Below are 17,615 nucleotides of genomic sequence, written 5' to 3'. Positions count from 1 at the left end.
AGAGAATTATTCTAGGATATAAAATTGAATGTAGTATTTATGATATTCTCTCAATTTTTTGAATACAAGCAGGAATTGAATGTTTTTTCCTGATGTATCTTCACCATTCAAAATTTTTGTTGGCAAACCTTATTTAGTGCTGTTAAAATTTGTAGAATTCACAATGGCGATGAGATGTGGTGATTGAGTGTGACCGACAGTATAGTTCAAGTCTACAAATCACGGCATGGCAGGAAATAAAGCGAACGAATCTGAGGTATTTTGAAGGCAATATTATTTAATAATTTTTTTGCTGTAAAAGTTGTATTTAAAATAATTCTATAGATGAAACATGTGTTCAACGTGTAACGTCTCCGTCAGCAAGTGACATCTGGTTGGCCTTTGCACTTGAATGCGGATAAAATAAGATTTATCTATCTTAAATATTCAATTTAATTGTTTGTTGATATGTTGTATCAATTTCTTAACTTTAATGTTGTTCTCTTACTTTCACCATGACTTCATGATTTAGGATCGGCATTCGGCACTTATCTAGTTCATGCCGTAAAATAATGGAACATGAATCATCTTACTCTTGAAAGTTCACATTAAATTGAGTTATTTTTCTAGTAAAAGAATACTACAGAAATATGACTTATATTTCCAAAATGTTTAAACTGTATTTAATATAACTTTACTAGCCTAATTAATGCTTCATAAATACAGAAGTTTCTGAATAATTAAATAAGTTAGGCTATGAACAAACATGACCATCAACGTTGCAAAAGTTTAGGCTAGATACTTTTTAAAAATTGTATTTTGAAAATTTATATTATTAATCAACATTTTGTTATCTATCTATCATCAAGGACAGCCCATGATTAACGTTAGTTAATTTTTAACCTTAGATATTTGTTATATAATATATTCTGGTTATGACTCAACTTGTCTGTTTTCAAAATAGGTTATGCTTGCAATTTTTGTTTAAATAGAATTATTAAAATTCTTTGAAAAGAATTTAAAAATGTATTCAATCATCAGTGTTACAAAAGTTAGCTTGTTCTTATAATTCATTTTGAAAATTTTAAGTAAAAAATTACAGTATAAAATGTGCTTTGAACTAAGAACAAAACACTAGTTATTATACATGTATTAGTCTATCCCTTGAGAGATGTTATTCAATTTTCTTTGTAGACATTGTTAAAAATAAATGGTCAAACATTTTGCTGTTAAACTAAGTTTTATTCTTTGAATTCGATGATTAACAAAAGTTTAAGCTACTAGTATTATAGTTTTTACAGTTATTATTAGATTAATCTACAATATCCTTATTTTTACATATACTTTACATTCTTTGTTGAGCCTATTTAATTTCTATAAACATCAACACAGGTGATGTAACTATTTACATACTGTTAATTAGTATTAATCTAATAAGCTTAGGACCTAACATTTCTTCGTCCATTGTATCATAAAATTTTGACTCAACTTTATAAAAATTATTCCACTATTTTCTATTTCTAGGACATCGAAAAACCACAAGATTCTGACAGACAAGAATCAAGCGGTGATGTTCCTCCAATCACTCCAAACGAGATGACCATCAAACATCCACTTCAAAACACATGGACACTATGGTATTATGAACATGACAAAAAGAAGTCATGGATGAAAAATCAGTGCGAAATCACCAGCTTTGACACAGTCGAAGATTTCTGGAGGTAAGTAGCTTGACTGAAATTACCATAACTTACTATCTGTTACATTTAAACTGCAGAGTCTAGCTTTTTGCTTTGCAGATCAGAAAGAGAATATCATTGGTTCTTATGAAAATAATAAAAAAATTCAAGATGCTGATGTGGTTAAAAATAGAATAGGTAGGCCTATGTATCATTTGTAATATTATTGGAGTGCTTTCACATTTTAATCTTCCAATTTATGAATGTTCCTATGAGAACCAATAATATTTTTTTCTGACCAGCAGAGCAGAAATTTATTGGAGGGTAATGGTATTAAAGAAATTTTTATGGTATAAGTTTGACTACCCTACTCGATGCTTATTGACTTTGTCTTGCATCGTACAATGTTGTTTGTTGGTTGATTGAGAAATTGATATTAGCAAAACTCCCATCTCTTGAAACCTATTGAATCCGTAAGTTGTCACAAATCTGCAACTTGAGTGAGGTGATTTAATGTTGAACCAGTAAACTATTTGGAGCCTTTTCCTCAGTTCAAGTTGACTGGGGCAACTGGTTAATAAGTGAAGGAAGACAGAAAATAGAAACCATAATTTAATTTAAAAAGTGATATTATGTAACTTATAGACTTCACACAAGACACAATCTCTAACGTTATAACAACACAACACTTCTCTAATATTTTCTCCAAACATAGAAACAATTCCAATGTAAATTTGATGGATTATCTTTGCACTCTTACTTGCTTACTTGCAATGTCTTCACCACGCTCGCTCGCCTCAAGATATCACCCCGTAGCACCTTAGAAAGGTGCCAGTTCATTCGTATTCAGAGACAACCGATCTCCTAAAACACTGGCCTCAGAAGTGATCGTCTGTCGTAGTAACCAGTTCGAATAATGACAATATGCTGGTATTATTCGAGATTTATCATTCGAATATAATATTGAATAACTAGACTTTCTGAAAGCAATGTAAACTTGAGAAGCTGAAATTTCGATCAACTGAGACCCTCCCACCCGGCTGATTAGTGATCAACTGAGAACGTGATGAAGTGAATGTCATCGCATGATAACACTGCTCTCAGTTTAATCATTTGGAAGTTGGATGTCTCTGTTAAGAACTGCTTCACCAATCCTGTTTGTGTAAGCAGAAGGACATCGTTTTCTAGAGTAGGTGATACACTTACATTTAGAAACATTAATTTCCAAGCTATTAGCCATGCAGCTATGCGATCAATATCCAACTGTAATTGACAGCTATCATCCTGGCTACCATTCTCTCGGAATATCTTCATGTCATCAGCAAAAATCAGACACTTGGACGTCAACTGAAGTGGAAGTTCAGCAAGAAAAGGAGCGGTCCTGAGTTACTTCCTTGAGGAATCCTGTGGTAGTGGGGGGAATCCATTCCCTTGACAGTCACTAAGTTATATTTACCCTGTGGAGTAAATATGATCTGAACAAATTGACCAAAGAATCACTGAAGCCAAGACTAGAGAGGCGATACAGCAACACACTATGGCTTACTCGATCGAATGCCTTTGCAAAGTCGCTATAAACCACATCGACCTCTCCACCTGAGTCCAACACACTCGAAACAAACATTGTAAATTCGAGAAGATTAGTTAGCAGAGACCTACCTCCTTAAAAAGCCATGTTGACAGTCAGAAATCATAGGAGTTACATGCCAAAATTTCTTATATAGTATATTTTCAAAGATTTTTAGACCACAAATTCAAGATCTGTTGTAAATGGTCCCATTAGAACTCATAGAAATTATTTTTATCACTGTACCGGACACGCACTGATACTGATATACCTTGAATTACCTCCCTCTTCACCAATACCAGCAAGGCCTGATGGGTCGCGCCAAGAGTTTATAATTGAAATATGTGCAAATCCAGCTTTGGCAGAGAAAAGCTAGTTTATTATAGATTTGTTTCATTTTTTGATAGTTGTATTGTGAATTGTTTGTTTGCCAGTTTATTCAACCACATAAAGTCGGCGAGTGAGATCCGACACGGGTGCGACTACTCGCTGTTCAAGCAGGGCATTCGGCCGATGTGGGAGGATGACGCCAACAAGGAGGGAGGAAGATGGCTTATCAACCTCGAGAAGAAACAGCGAGAGAACGAACTCGATTCCTATTGGATGGAGATTGTGAGTACATTATCTGTATATTGGTAGGTATTGTTTATACAGGGCTGATGAAAACTATGGAACAGCTGAATATATCTTTTACAAGGGAACTTTGACGATGATAATTCTGATTGAGGATCCTATCTGAATGAAAAAACTACTTTTCTCTCGCATAAAAATCTTCGTCCGTCATCTTGGAACCGCCATTTCGAATCCAACTTTTTTGAATGGGAAGGTTGTCATATGATACATGATTTCAATACAAGATTTCAAGAGAAAATGAATGGCGAAAACTGCACATCGATATCTGAAACCGTTTTAATAAAAAAGTTATTCACATTTAAAAATACTAATAAATCGTACAAACATAAAATGAATGAGTACAGAATATCTAAAAAAAAACTATCAAATTTCACTTGTTTCAGTGTAAGGCTGGCGTAAACCGGTTAGTCAAGACAAGACTAGTCTCATTGCAAATAGACATGTCAACTATGTGAAGTATTGTGACTAAACGTGACTAGTCTCCGGTGAACGCCTGGCCTTAGTTAACATTCTGGCTGGTTTTCCAGCACAGTTTGTCGTTGCATGCACCGCCAAACTTGCACTCTAAGGAATGCAGTGTGAGTTGAAATTTAGAAGTTTGATCTTAGTCACTCTATTTTATTTGGCATACTCTGTTGCAGTGAAAAGTTTTGTGGGGTGGATGTCAATAATTACTATTTATTAGATGTCGATTTTGAATCAAAATCTGACAATCTCGATTTTTTATTGTTATTCTTTGTAGAGACGAAGAAGATAATTATTGCGGATTGCGTTACATATATCGATTACCATTAGATGGAAAATATGAGAACTGCAGTCTACTCTGTAAATTGATTCACTTGATACTGTTAGCATTAGTTAAATGGGAATAATTGATGTTTCTTGAAAGGAATTCTAACAGTTTGAAGTAAAATTCTTTGTAACTGTTGATTTTCGTCAATGAGTTACGAGCTACTGTATTTGTTATTCTATATACTGAATTGTGATGGAGGTAGTAAAAAATGCTTACTTAAAGGGTGGCCCTAAGACACTACCCATCATAAAGATGCATCAACTACTTTACTGCTCTGATATGTTCTTCTTCTACATGAATACCTGAATAACTTGATAAATAACTCTCAACACCTTTAATCGACGAATATTCCAAGTGCTATGATCAACGTTTGTATTCTTCAATATTGGTTGAAATGATGTGTTGATTATGGTCGACGTGTTTTAGATTTTGTGTATGATTGGAGAGGCGTTTGACGAGTACAGCGACGAGATCTGTGGCGCCGTGGTGAGTGTTCGCATGAAGGGAGACAAGATCGGCGTCTGGACGGCTGACGCTGAGAAGCGCAACGGCGAGGGTGTCCTAGCTATAGGGTCAGCATTATTCACTCTGATTCCACACTTTATCATCCATTTTCAATTTGTATACCTTTCAGTTTCGTAGTCCACTTGCTTAACAAATTGTTGAATAGAATAGGATGATTTTATCAAACTTTATTAAATATAATGTTTAGTAGAATCATCCTATTCTATTCAACAGTTTGTCAAATTGTTAGAATTCTATTATTAATAGAATGATTATTATTGTGTGGTCTCATGAAAAAGAAAATCAATTCAAATAAAATAAAAATATAAATCTTAGTACCCTTTTAAATTATTGTATCACAACATGTTTCGGTCATTAAAGCCATTTTCAAGCCTTGTACGAATTATGTTGTTATAAAATAATTCAAAAAGGTACTGAGATTTAGATTTTTATTTTATTTATATTTGAAGTTGCATTAAAAAGACAAAATCGATTCTTTTTGGCCCTCATTACATTATGAATCAGTTCACTTGAGATAACATTTCCAGGATGGGTCGCCATTGGGACACCTTTGCTTCTCTGTGTAGGGGTGTGATCACATTGAATGCGTATATTGCGTGAGCAGCCACATGTAAATACTTCAAATTTTGTTTTTCGGCTCTTGCATGATTTGACGTGCACTTGCACATATACGCATTCAATGTGATCACCCTAAATCAAGCTGAGACTTCAGTGAGATAACCAGGAATGGTGGCCGGGCTGGTGACCGCCAAAATATGGTGTCCCGGTTGGTGACCTTAGTAAACGCAAAATAACTTATGATCTTCGACCCGCTTGGTCACGTCGTGTCCCACTGATGATCCAGCCTGGTGTCCTAATGTAATATATGCGGCGTCCACATGTTGGCCCAATGGAGGCCAATGACCAGCGCCAGTGTGTGGATGGGTGGTGTCCCACTGGTGATCCAGCCTGGTGTCCTTATGTAATATATGCGGCGTCCACATGTTGGCCCAATGGAGGCCAATGACCAGCGCCAGTGTGTGGATAGGTGGTTTGTCATCGTTGGTCTAGATGTGGACTAGGCTTTACCAGGCTGGGCCAACATGTGGACTAGGCTTTACCAGGCTGGGCCAACATGTGGACTAGGCACTACATTATTACGTTTGAGTTCAATTTAAACTCTATTATACTATCATCCTTGACACGTTATTTGATGCATTGAATTGATGAATGCAGAATAATTGATATCATCCGTATAATAATTAATATCATACTTCCCATCACACACAGATGAATAATGTTGTAGGAGTATTAAAAACACTGTATTGTCTATTTTTCAACATTTAAATTATTGGCTTTTTTCTTTTTTGAAAAATAGTTTTAATTTTAGATTAGAAATGCAAGAAAACCAATTATTCTTAGTACTTATACTTAGTACACCCACCAAGGAGTTGAGCATCACATTCTGGAGTTCTTCTTGAACCATTAGAAACGATGATACAAGAATGAAAATTTGATTGAGTAATGTGTATTCAAGACTGACTCAGCTCTACATTTTTCAAGTCCAGTTTCTAGGACTCATTAAATAGTTTATTAGCTAATAAGCATCCTAGAAATTGGGCATCAAGGCATCAGTACTTTGACTTGTTCATTAACTATCAACAATAATAAATAGTTTTATCAATATTAAAGGTGGATTCCCAAATATCAGTATTTCATTATGGTTTTCCACAACATCAAGAGATATTTTAAATTCTCACATTATATGATATTGAAGGAGCAAACAATTGAAGGTGTGAACCCATATATCAGTATCAGTGTCGGCATCCGGTTCAGTGCAAATATTCTTTTCATAAGTTCTAATGGGTCTAATCCTACCAACTCGGTAGGGCTGAGTGGGTCCCGTTGAAGATAGAAGGTGTAAGTCCCATTACAGATTAGACAGACATACAGACTCATTGAAAGAATATTTGCACCGAACCGGATGCCGACACTGATACTGATATATGGGTTCACACCTTCAATATCATTCATTGTAAGATTTAGTAAAATATATCTTGTTGTGGAAAATACTTGACATTTTGTCAATTCCACTTTTTCAAGACAAGAAGCTGCCGATACGGACAGTCCAGCATATGAACGTGATTGTCACTGTAGCATTCGTCTAATGTTATTATGATTCGAATTGAATTCAAATTATAAGGTTGTGTGCACAGAGAGAGTGGTTGGGCGTTCCTAGTTTTGGCGACTATGTTCTTTCTATGGAAAGAATGGCGGCGGTCAAATATAAGCGATTTAGTTGAATCTCCCAATTGAAGATAAATTGAAGGAAAGCAAGATGCTATCAGACAAAGAGCTAGTATCTGTAGCAACAATATCAATCAATATATAATATAAGTGTCTCTCTCTCTCTCTCTCTTTACACAAACATTAAATTGTTATTGGTCCAATCTTCTATCTTCCCACATTTAATGTATTGTAATTCTGTTATCAACAATATGCAAGTCACTCTGAATGATAAACTACAGAGTTGCCAAAATTATTGTCTACGTTTCGTCTACTCTCTTCAACGTCATGAACATATCACCCCTGCCCACATTGCCAGTTCAACATTGAAGCTTCCCGATCAAAGACGTTTTCGAATAGTCAAGCTTGTTAGAGATATCTTGAAATACGGGAATCCGAACTATTTCAAAGATGATTTCAAATTTGTTTCTGGGAGGATAGATAGGATAGGAGGATAGATGCTTCACATACTAGAACCGGAGAAAGTACTTTAAGGATACCCACCATCGATACCCACCATCGAACCACTACTTTCACAAAATCCTTTTTAGTCAGTGCCTGTCGTGCATGGAATGCACTTCCTGTTTCTATCAGGTCCATCGAGAGCCGAGCGAGCTTCATCCTGACTTAAAAAAAAAACATCTTTTGGAACAAATGAATGAAACTATCCAGCCCTAGAACGATCACATGACAACCATCCCTCACCCATCCCACCAATACAAACCTATAAACCTGTTATAGAATAAATTGTATTTATATAGTATATAAACTCATGTTATTTTAATTATCCACTGCATACTGCTGTATATTACTGGAAGTTGATTACCCTGAACTTTCAGCCTACTCCATTTTATTAATCAATGATTTGATCTTATCTACCTATATAATTATTCTACTTTATTAATTTTATGTTTTTTTTCGCTTAAATATTAATATTAATTAATACTTTTACAATATTTCCATTTATAAATAAATCCTTAGAAGAATTAATGAAATTAACGCTTTGGTAGAGAGTTAGTGGGAAGGATATTTTGAATATTCTTTCCGAAGAATGGACATTGATATGGCCAAAGCTCCGCCAATTTATGTAGATGCATAAGAATATTATCTATAGTTATCACAAATTGTTTTTTTCATATCATATATAGTTCAATAATAATTTTCCTAGTCTATATTATGTAAATTCATCTATAATTTTGCTGTATTGTAAGCTATTGTATAAAAGTGTATAAGCCAGTATATATTGTTGTAATCTACATGAATAATACTCAATCAAATAGTACTCAAAGTACTCAATCAATCAATCTCTCTCTAAATTTCATTATGATCGACTTTTCTCATAGCCATAGTTTTGAATCTATATTCAAAATGCTTTTGTAAAATTTATTTTGTATTATTTATCAATTTGAAGTTTAGATTTTCTGTTCATTTTTTATTATAATCGTGATTTTGTTATTTATAATATTCATTTGTATATGTAAAGGGTTGTGAGGACCTGGAGTCCCAACTCCGCCCTTGATAAAGGCACTCAATCAATCTCTCTCTCACGTAACGCGGAACTCGTAACTCCTGACCGCTCTCTGTTTGCACTCACCCCAATTTTTCCAGGCTTGCAGGCTAAGTGCCGGTTGCACAAAAGCCGGTTAAATTTTAACCGTTATTAATTTCACGAAAACCAATCACAGAAGACCTTTCTTATAAGACGGCTTCTCTGATTGTTCTCATGGAATTAATCACGATATAATTCAACCGGCACTATTTTATTGTTTTAGATCGTTTGCAATTGCTATTAGTTTAGTTGTTGATTGTACAGTTCTAAATTCATTCTCTTTTCTATTTCAGGAGAAAACTGAAAGAACGGTTGAAACTGAACACTGTCATCGGATACCAAGTACACAAGGACACTATGGTGAAGGCAGGGGCTTCAATTAGAAACACCTACCACGTATAACGTTCGGGTGCCTATTCTAATTACTAGGATCTGTTGCAATTTGTTAATTGAACAAGTGAATTTGATTAACTTTTGTAATTATCGACCAATAATAATTATTGGTGTTTCATAATCATTTTGGAACATCTATTTAACAAGTTTGTTATCGACAGGTTTATTTATTTAGTTTCCACAATAACTCTTCTCCGGCTTTGTACTACAGTGTTCATTTGTGCTGTGCTGTGCGGTCAGAGTGTTTTGTTTTGTATTTTCTCCTATAAGAATTTCTCTAATATTGGATGTAACATATATAAACATCGAACATAACAGCAATATTGTACTGACATTATTCAATATCATCACATTTCAGATATTTTTCATTTTATCACAGAACATTCGAATGTGAATAGATTTGTTTTTATTTTTTAGCTGTGGCATTCGGCATTCACGTGTGTCTAGAAAACTTTCTTCTTTTACTGTTGAATTTTCTGTAACGCATTGAATATAACCATTTCTCCCATTTTTCACAAAGAATTGTGACTGTTCAACTGTTTTTAATCTGCATTATTGGATTCTGGATCAAATGTAAATAAAATAGATTCTTTTACACGATATTATGTTTTCATTTTCTAGATCTACTTCACTAGTACAGTATTTTCAATAATTTACTAGAATTAAGGGTAAGAATACAGTAAAACTCTAAAAACTCGGGAGTTAAGTAATAAATGAACGTCCAGTATTAAGACCCCCATCCACGATCAGACAAATTTGCGTAAAATCGTATAATCTCAAACCCCACGTATGGAATAAACTTCAATTTTATTCCTTATACCATGATATTAATTTCAGTTTTTTGGCGTGATGTTATAAGTTGGTATTAATTTGCTAAAACAACTCGTTCGACCATGTATGGAGGGGCCTTTATAAACAAGGATGACGTGAAGTAAGTCTCAAAACAACTGTGAATCTGCGCTTTCCGAAAGACCTTATTCTTTGAAATACCTTCTATAGGTACAGTACTAGTTTTACTATAAGATTGACTTATTTGATAAACTTGTTTGTAAATTTAATACATATTTTAAAATTGATAAAATTCTAGATGATCAAGCACGGTTATCAAGATAATTTTTTGTATTTATAAAATTAGAATTGATCAAGTAAAGGTTAAGCTTTGATATATTTTATTAATTTAAATTATTCACACACAATATTTATAAACAATTTTCGATAGGTAACGTTCTAAAGCTGGGTTTACACCAAAGTTATTAACAAAATGTTAATGACATCATTATTATAGATTCTATTTGATTGAACATAACTTATTATACACATGATGAAAATATGTGTTTGTCAAGCTCCGCTCAATCTAATAGAATCTATAAGGATTATGTTATTAACATTTTGTTAATAACTTTGGTGTAAACCCAGCTTGAGTCAAGTACGCTTTTATTGATTAGCAAACAATAAGAAGAACTAATCTTAACGATTCTAGAAGCTCGTGAATAGACTATAGAAAATAAAGTCTTAAAGAAATAGTTTACTTGATAAGTTCATTATTATAAGCAAAGTAAGTTATCATTGACCATTCATTTTTAAATAAATATGTAACCCAATAGTCCGACTCGAATGCTTTAGTTTTTAAATTTTTAACAATTCTTTCTTGAATTAATATCGATCTTTCACGTAGTCTACCAAGGACTGCTTATCCGAATAATTCCAGAATTATTGCGAAAAGTCATGTTATCTTGCATTTTTTAATCATTAAAATTACATGCAGTAATTCGTAGCTTTTTTATGTAAATTTATGTCCGTTTTTCTCATCCTTTGCAAGGATAATTTCGCAAAAAGCATTTTAAAAATCAAGTGAGGAAGAATAATATCATTGGCTCTGAGAATTTGTAGCAAAACCAAGTTTTTAAATGTTCTCCTCTGGGGTGAGGTGTTCTAAGAATATTTTTCAATGGTGAAAATTAAATTGACAATTTAAAAGATAGGCCTATAAATTTATTAAAAAAGTTTTTCTACCAATTCTAATAAATTTGTAATATTTATTTGGTTAATCGAAATATTTTTCTTTCAGGTGTTGAATGTTTTTTGTTGAATTATTTTTATATAACAGCAGCTGTTGTAAATCATTCAATCTTCAAACAATTCACTTTTATCTTAGTCATCATTCCAAATTATCCAGTTAACATTCACAATTTTTTAGTTTCTATGTTTCGGTTTTCAAAATGTTTTAACTGAGAGAAAAGAAAAAAGGTATGTTCAATGAATGTTATAAGTATTTTACAATCATCTATTTAATATTTTGAGAAAATAATATAATCTTCAGTTTTTTCCAGCCAATTATTTTTCTCTACATCAATATGATAAATCAACTAAAATTTGCAATCAGCCTACATTACTTTTCTAACAGTTAACTGAGTCTAAAATCAATTAAGCTTAAATTTTTAATATAAAATTTGGCTACATGAACTTGCTAGGCTTGAATTTTTAGTACATAATTTTTATTATTAAAATAATGTTATGATATTAGTTTGAAATCTGTGATAAAAATTATTTTACTAAACCAATTGAAGAGTTGCTTGAGAAATGAGAATGATAATATCAAATTACCAATTATTTCTGATCATTGGCATTTTTTATAATACTGAGAGTGATGCCCACATAAGCTCTTATAGTTTGTGTAAAACAAGTTGAGACTTGGTCCTCCATCCAAAGAAATTACTGGGTTGCCAAATCGTGTAAAATTGCAACTTTCTGAAATTTCCTATTCAACGTCAGAATTGGATGTATAATATCATCCCCGATATCCTAGTAGTGCTAAAAAAGTTTCAGGGTTTAAGGATTAAAAGGAAATTTAACTTTTATGATAAAATTTGAAACATCGCGAAGATTTGTTTTTCTTTTGAATATCACTTCTCTCAGAATCATGTAGCGTCGTAATGAGTAATAATTTTATATCAAATGAATGGGGAGACTGTCTCCTTTCTATTGGTATCTGGATCATTTTTATCCGACCCATAGTTATTTTTCAATTAATTATGTTCGTCAATGTCGAAACATTTCGAGCAGAAAACATGAAATTTTCGACATGCTAGAAGCTTTTTTGTTCCAAAAGATGAGTAGGTGGTGAAAGCGAGAAAGTTTCTCTGAAATAATTGAAATATTATTTTTCCAATTGTCAAACGTAATTGGAAGAACGTATTTTGGCCTCTCAGGAGTTTCAAAGTCAAGGATAGCGGCTGAATGATGTACCGCCATAATATGGTATACAGCATAAATTATGCTATTAATAGCTGGGATCAACAAATTCAAAATACAGAACGATTGAAAAATTCAACTGCAAGCCAGATAATCATAATAGTGAAAATGACAACCTCGCCTTGAATAATCCAAGCGGTGTTTCATTACAGCCTTTCTAGAGGCAATCAGCTGCTTGCGTTTGAAATAATTCAGTCGAATAATCTTGTAAATTGCCAGCCTTTAGCATACAATTTGGTACACAATGCATACCATGCAGCCACTCTTAGACCAAAATACGATCTTCCGACTACGTTTGACAATTGGAAAAACAATTTCAATTATTTCAGAGAAACTTTCTTGCTTTCACCACCCACTTATCTTTCAAAACCAAAAAGCTTCCAGCATGTCGAAAATTTCATGTTTTCTGCTCGAAATGTCTTGACATTGACAAACATAATTATTAATTAAAAAATATCTATGGGTCGGATTAAAATGATTTAGACACCAATAGAAAGAAGACAGTCTCCCCGTTGATTTGATATAAAATTATTACGCATTACGATGCTACATGATTCTGAGAGAAGTGATATTCAAAAGAAAAACAAATCTGAAACTTTTTTAGCACTACTAGGATATCGGGGATAATATATTATACATCCAATTCTGACGTTGAATTGTAAATTTGAGAAAGTTGCAATTTTACAACCCTGTAATTTCTTGGGATGGAGGGCCAAGTCTCAACTTGTCTTACACAAACTATAGGCTTTTGCGTGGGTGATAAGTGAGAGGGATGATGATGTGAAATGACAACTACTTTTTAGGTGGTTGGAACCGACGGAATTAATTATTTACAACAAGAATTAACAGTTAATATTACATCAGAAATACAGGTATCAGCTATCTTCTATAGAAGGCAAGGCAGAGAATCGGCAACGTTGTTTTCCTATCTTTCTCTACTGTCATAACGGGGACCTGACCGTAGTGGGTTTAAGTAATGTGGTAGATATTATTGAATGAAGCAACTTGAAAATGTAATAATCATTAAACCTGAGATTACTGAGATGATCGTTCTTTCTGTTTTGATGGAAGGTTCAAGGTCGATTCAATTTACTGTATTATTTAGATATTGTTTATCAATATCCAATTTTATAAATTTATTTTTATGATAACAAATTTAAAAACAATAAAGGCTTGTTACACAATTAACTTGAATATATGTAAGCATGTTATAAAATGAGATAGGTAGCCTACAGTACGGTAGGCTATAAGTTATAATTAAAAATTATGAAATTGAAAAATACAGAAATTTTAAAAGAAATTTAAAGCAAAGAAGATTGGTTTACGTGCTAAAAATTTGCTTTGGAACCAATCTTTTGATGTAAATAATACCGTATTCATTCACTTTATTTAACAGATGATGTATAACCAGTAACTTGATAGGAAATAATATTATAATAAATAATATTATTGAATCGACCTTCCATCTAAGCATAAAGTACCGAACTAATATTGGTGTAACAACATACTAGTTACTCAGGAACCTTTACATTTTATTAAATTACTTAAATGAAAATTATCTTGTATCTACACTTCTTGAAATTTTTTATTTCATCTAACTTTCATATCCACAATCATAGCATAATTTGATAGGTAGCTTTTAAAACTTAGATTAGATAAGATTAATAAGCATTTTTGATTTGAAGAAAAAACAATAATAATATATAGGTCCAATTAAATTTGAGATTCATTTTATCTTAGTTTTTTCATATTATTACCAGTAAGATGATAATATTGATGAAATTCAATGTTTTTTACAGGCTCACAAAATTCTAAACAAATGATCAAACTTTTCTGATCAGCCACAATAAATTATGACTTGGAAATTTTTGCGTCTCTGTTGATCAATGCTTGTTGGTCACTTTTCTCTCATGAAAATTCGGTGTAAAACTTCCTTGTAATCGTTTTCGGTGTTGAAGATGTATTAAATTGCAATATTGAATATTGCTTGTAAAATTATAAATATAATTGATCGCCTGTACAATAATTCAAGAATAAATCACAATAAAGCAAAATGTTGAAGGTATTGAGAAAATTAAGTCAAACAAATTTGGCGAAGGAAGTATGCCATCAGAGTAAGAGATGTGTTTCAGCCAAGTGTGTGGATAATTCAACAGGTTTGGTACTTGGAACTTATATAAGAGGCTCAGAAGATAAAGTGGTTCCTGAATTAACAGAAACTGCCTTGAAGTACAACATTGTATCAGAAGGAAAGTTGGTGAGCTTGTTGGGAATATCTGGACCACCACCCAGGAAACATGAATACAGAATTTTAAATGGAGTAGAGTCAACCTACCCAAATGTGACCATGATAGGACTGGGACACAACTGCGTGGGATACAATGAAGAGGAAGAAATTGATGAATGCAAGGAGAAAATACGTGAAGCGGCAGCTACAGGTGTGAGAGTTCTATCAGATATTTGTTATTCCAAAGTGATTTATCTGGAAGATTTTGGACATGCTGAATCGGCTGCAGAGGGGGCAGTTATGGGGCTGTGGAAGCATCAGGAGCACAAGACAGATCCTTCGAAAGCAGATGTTCCCAGACTTCAACTCTTCAATAGCTGTGATCTGGACAGCTGGCATATTGGCTTGATCAAGGGTGAAGCTCAGAATCTTGCTAGACGACTATGTGAGTTGCCTGCTAACATGCTGGTTCCTAGAAGATTTGCAGAGTTTGCAGTGGATTTCATGTATCCTATGGGTATCAACATTGAGATCAAAACCACGCCCTGGTTGAAGGATATGGGAATGAACGCATTTCTTGCTGTAGCTAAGGGATCCTGCCATGAACCAATCCTACTTGAAGCTAGTTACATTGGTTGTGATCCTTGCACCCCACCGATTGTGATGATCGGAAAGGGTGTTACCTTTGACACTGGTGGTTTCTGCTTGAAAACCCCAGAAGACATGTGGCATAAGAGGGGTGATATGTCTGGTGCGGCATGCGTCATTGCAGCAATGAAGGCAGCTGCCACCTTGCAACTTGCTGTCAACATCCGTGCCCTGATTCCTCTGTGTGAGAACATGTTGGGCCCCAATGCCATGAAACCAGGTGACATTGAACGTGCCATGAATGGCAGGACGATTGCTATTGATAGTACCGACACTCAGTCAAAACTCATAATGACAGATGTCTTATCTTATGCTGCCAAATTCAAGCCAACCTTTACATTGGATATTGGAACATTGAGTAGAGGTGTGCGATCTGGTTTGGGGTCAGCAGCTACTGGAGTATTCACCAACAATGAAAAACTGTGGGAAAATATGCGACTTGCAGGCATCCATACAGGAGACAGAGTATGGCGTCTTCCTCTCTGGAACCATTTCGACAAGTTTGTCAAATACAGTGATATTGCTGATTATGCAAATACTGCTGACGCTTTGGGGTCAGCTTGTCGTTCAGCAGCTCTATTGAAGCAGTTCGCCTGTGGAGATTGGATTCATCTGGATAACTATGGAGTTGCTCGTGAAGCTGAACCGTCTGCCAGATATCTAAGACCTGGTATGACTGGTAGACCAACTCGAACTCTGATTGAGTTCCTGGCGCAGTGTACCATTGCTTCTAATGGCGATGTTAAGACTCCAAGGTGAGATAAATTGTTCTTATTCTCATTCTAAGTACAAACATCAACACAACTCATTTGAGCCACTAACACAAAATTTCAAATTATTCACTCAAAACAGACTAAAATGTGCTTTAGAGCCTGGAAGTGGATCCTTGTAATTTAACTGGTTTCATCTTGAGATGAATTATCATTAGAATAGCTACTCACTTTAATAGTGAGATGAAGGGTGCAGCCTGCAGCGGCATAGTTGTATCTCGTCCAATAATTTTAGCAGGGTCTCTCCTTTAATCAAGATTGAATAATTGATTGATATGAACGAGAATGGAGAATATATTATTCATGTTGATACACTTAATGCTTCTGCTCCTTTGACGTTATATCATGATGATATTTACATATCATCCTGCATTATATTAAATAACATTTATGTTATGCTATTTTAGTAGTAGGCGTACAGTAGGTATGCATATTTTATATTTAGTGGATTCTAATGTAAAAAGGTAAAATGTGTGAGGGTAATAGTAGAGTAGATTACCATGAAAATGGTGTAAATAGATTTATCAAAAATCAATATTTTAGTAAAAATTAGCTAAAAAATCATTATAGATAGAAAACTGTTTAATGAACTATGTGAATTTGTTTATATTTCAATGTAACTTGAATAATCATGTAGTGGTTTCTATTGGAGCTTTTTATATAGAGACTGAACCTAAGAGTCCAAGGGTTGGCTACTTGAAGATTGAATTTGTAATTTTAGTTGATTAATCTCCTTTCTAGAAAAATATCTGTACGGTACAAAAATTGAACTATATATAAGTGAGGAATAATGAAGATCAAAAACCTGAAAAGTGAATGAATAAAATCACAATAAAATGAATTACTCGGTGATTTACTGGAATAATTATTTAGATGATATAAGAAATGTTAATTTGTATTGTTTCATTCATATAAGAAATGTTAATTTGAGTTGTATCATTCATGAACAACTAAATATGAAGAAAAGTCAAGTTATTGAGTGGAAATAATTATTAATGATTTGTTAAAAAAATGTTTTTTTTTTGTTTTACAGTGATGAAAAATTGAAACTGAAAGCGGCATCTGGGAAATGAAGCAGAGATAATTCTGGATAGGCCTATAGATTTTCCTGGAAATACAAAAAGTAATCACATAGTTTGTTTTAAATAAAAAATTTAAAAGCTTTCAAAAATATTGTGATTTGTACAGTACATGTTCGATACAGAAATAAAAAATACAGACGTGATGGATACTCGATTATTTAAAACTAACTAGCTGCAATTTCATGCTACATTGAACAATTTAAAAATATAAAATTAAACTTTGTCTTCCCAATAAATAATCATGAGAAGAGAA

General features: G+C 33.4%; 2 protein-coding genes across 2 annotated transcripts; both read left to right on the top strand.

Annotated features, from left to right (window-relative positions):
• The first annotated feature begins 13 nt into the window (after positions 1-13).
• Positions 14-9,983, top strand: LOC111050963 (eukaryotic translation initiation factor 4E). The gene is made up of 5 exons (XM_022337353.2): positions 14-256; positions 1,504-1,700; positions 3,660-3,837; positions 5,078-5,223; positions 9,284-9,983. The coding sequence occupies exons 1-5, from the start codon at positions 227-229 to the stop codon at positions 9,390-9,392; spliced, it is 660 nt and encodes a 219-aa protein (XP_022193045.1). The 5' UTR covers positions 14-226; the 3' UTR covers positions 9,393-9,983.
• A 1,451-nt stretch (positions 9,984-11,434) lies between these two features.
• LOC111059842 (cytosol aminopeptidase) lies at positions 11,435-17,615 on the top strand. Its single transcript, XM_039438057.1, has 3 exons — positions 11,435-11,630; positions 14,435-16,265; positions 17,314-17,615. Exons 2-3 carry the CDS (start codon positions 14,689-14,691, stop codon positions 17,351-17,353), a joined length of 1,617 nt encoding a protein of 538 aa, XP_039293991.1. The 5' UTR covers positions 11,435-11,630; positions 14,435-14,688; the 3' UTR covers positions 17,354-17,615.

The sequence above is a fragment of the Nilaparvata lugens genome, chromosome 11, assembly GCF_014356525.2.
Source record: "Nilaparvata lugens isolate BPH chromosome 11, ASM1435652v1, whole genome shotgun sequence".
In the NCBI taxonomy this organism is placed as follows: domain Eukaryota; kingdom Metazoa; phylum Arthropoda; class Insecta; order Hemiptera; family Delphacidae; genus Nilaparvata; species Nilaparvata lugens.
The sequence above is the reverse complement of the archived record's forward strand: the minus strand, read 5'-3'. Positions and strand labels throughout refer to the sequence as shown.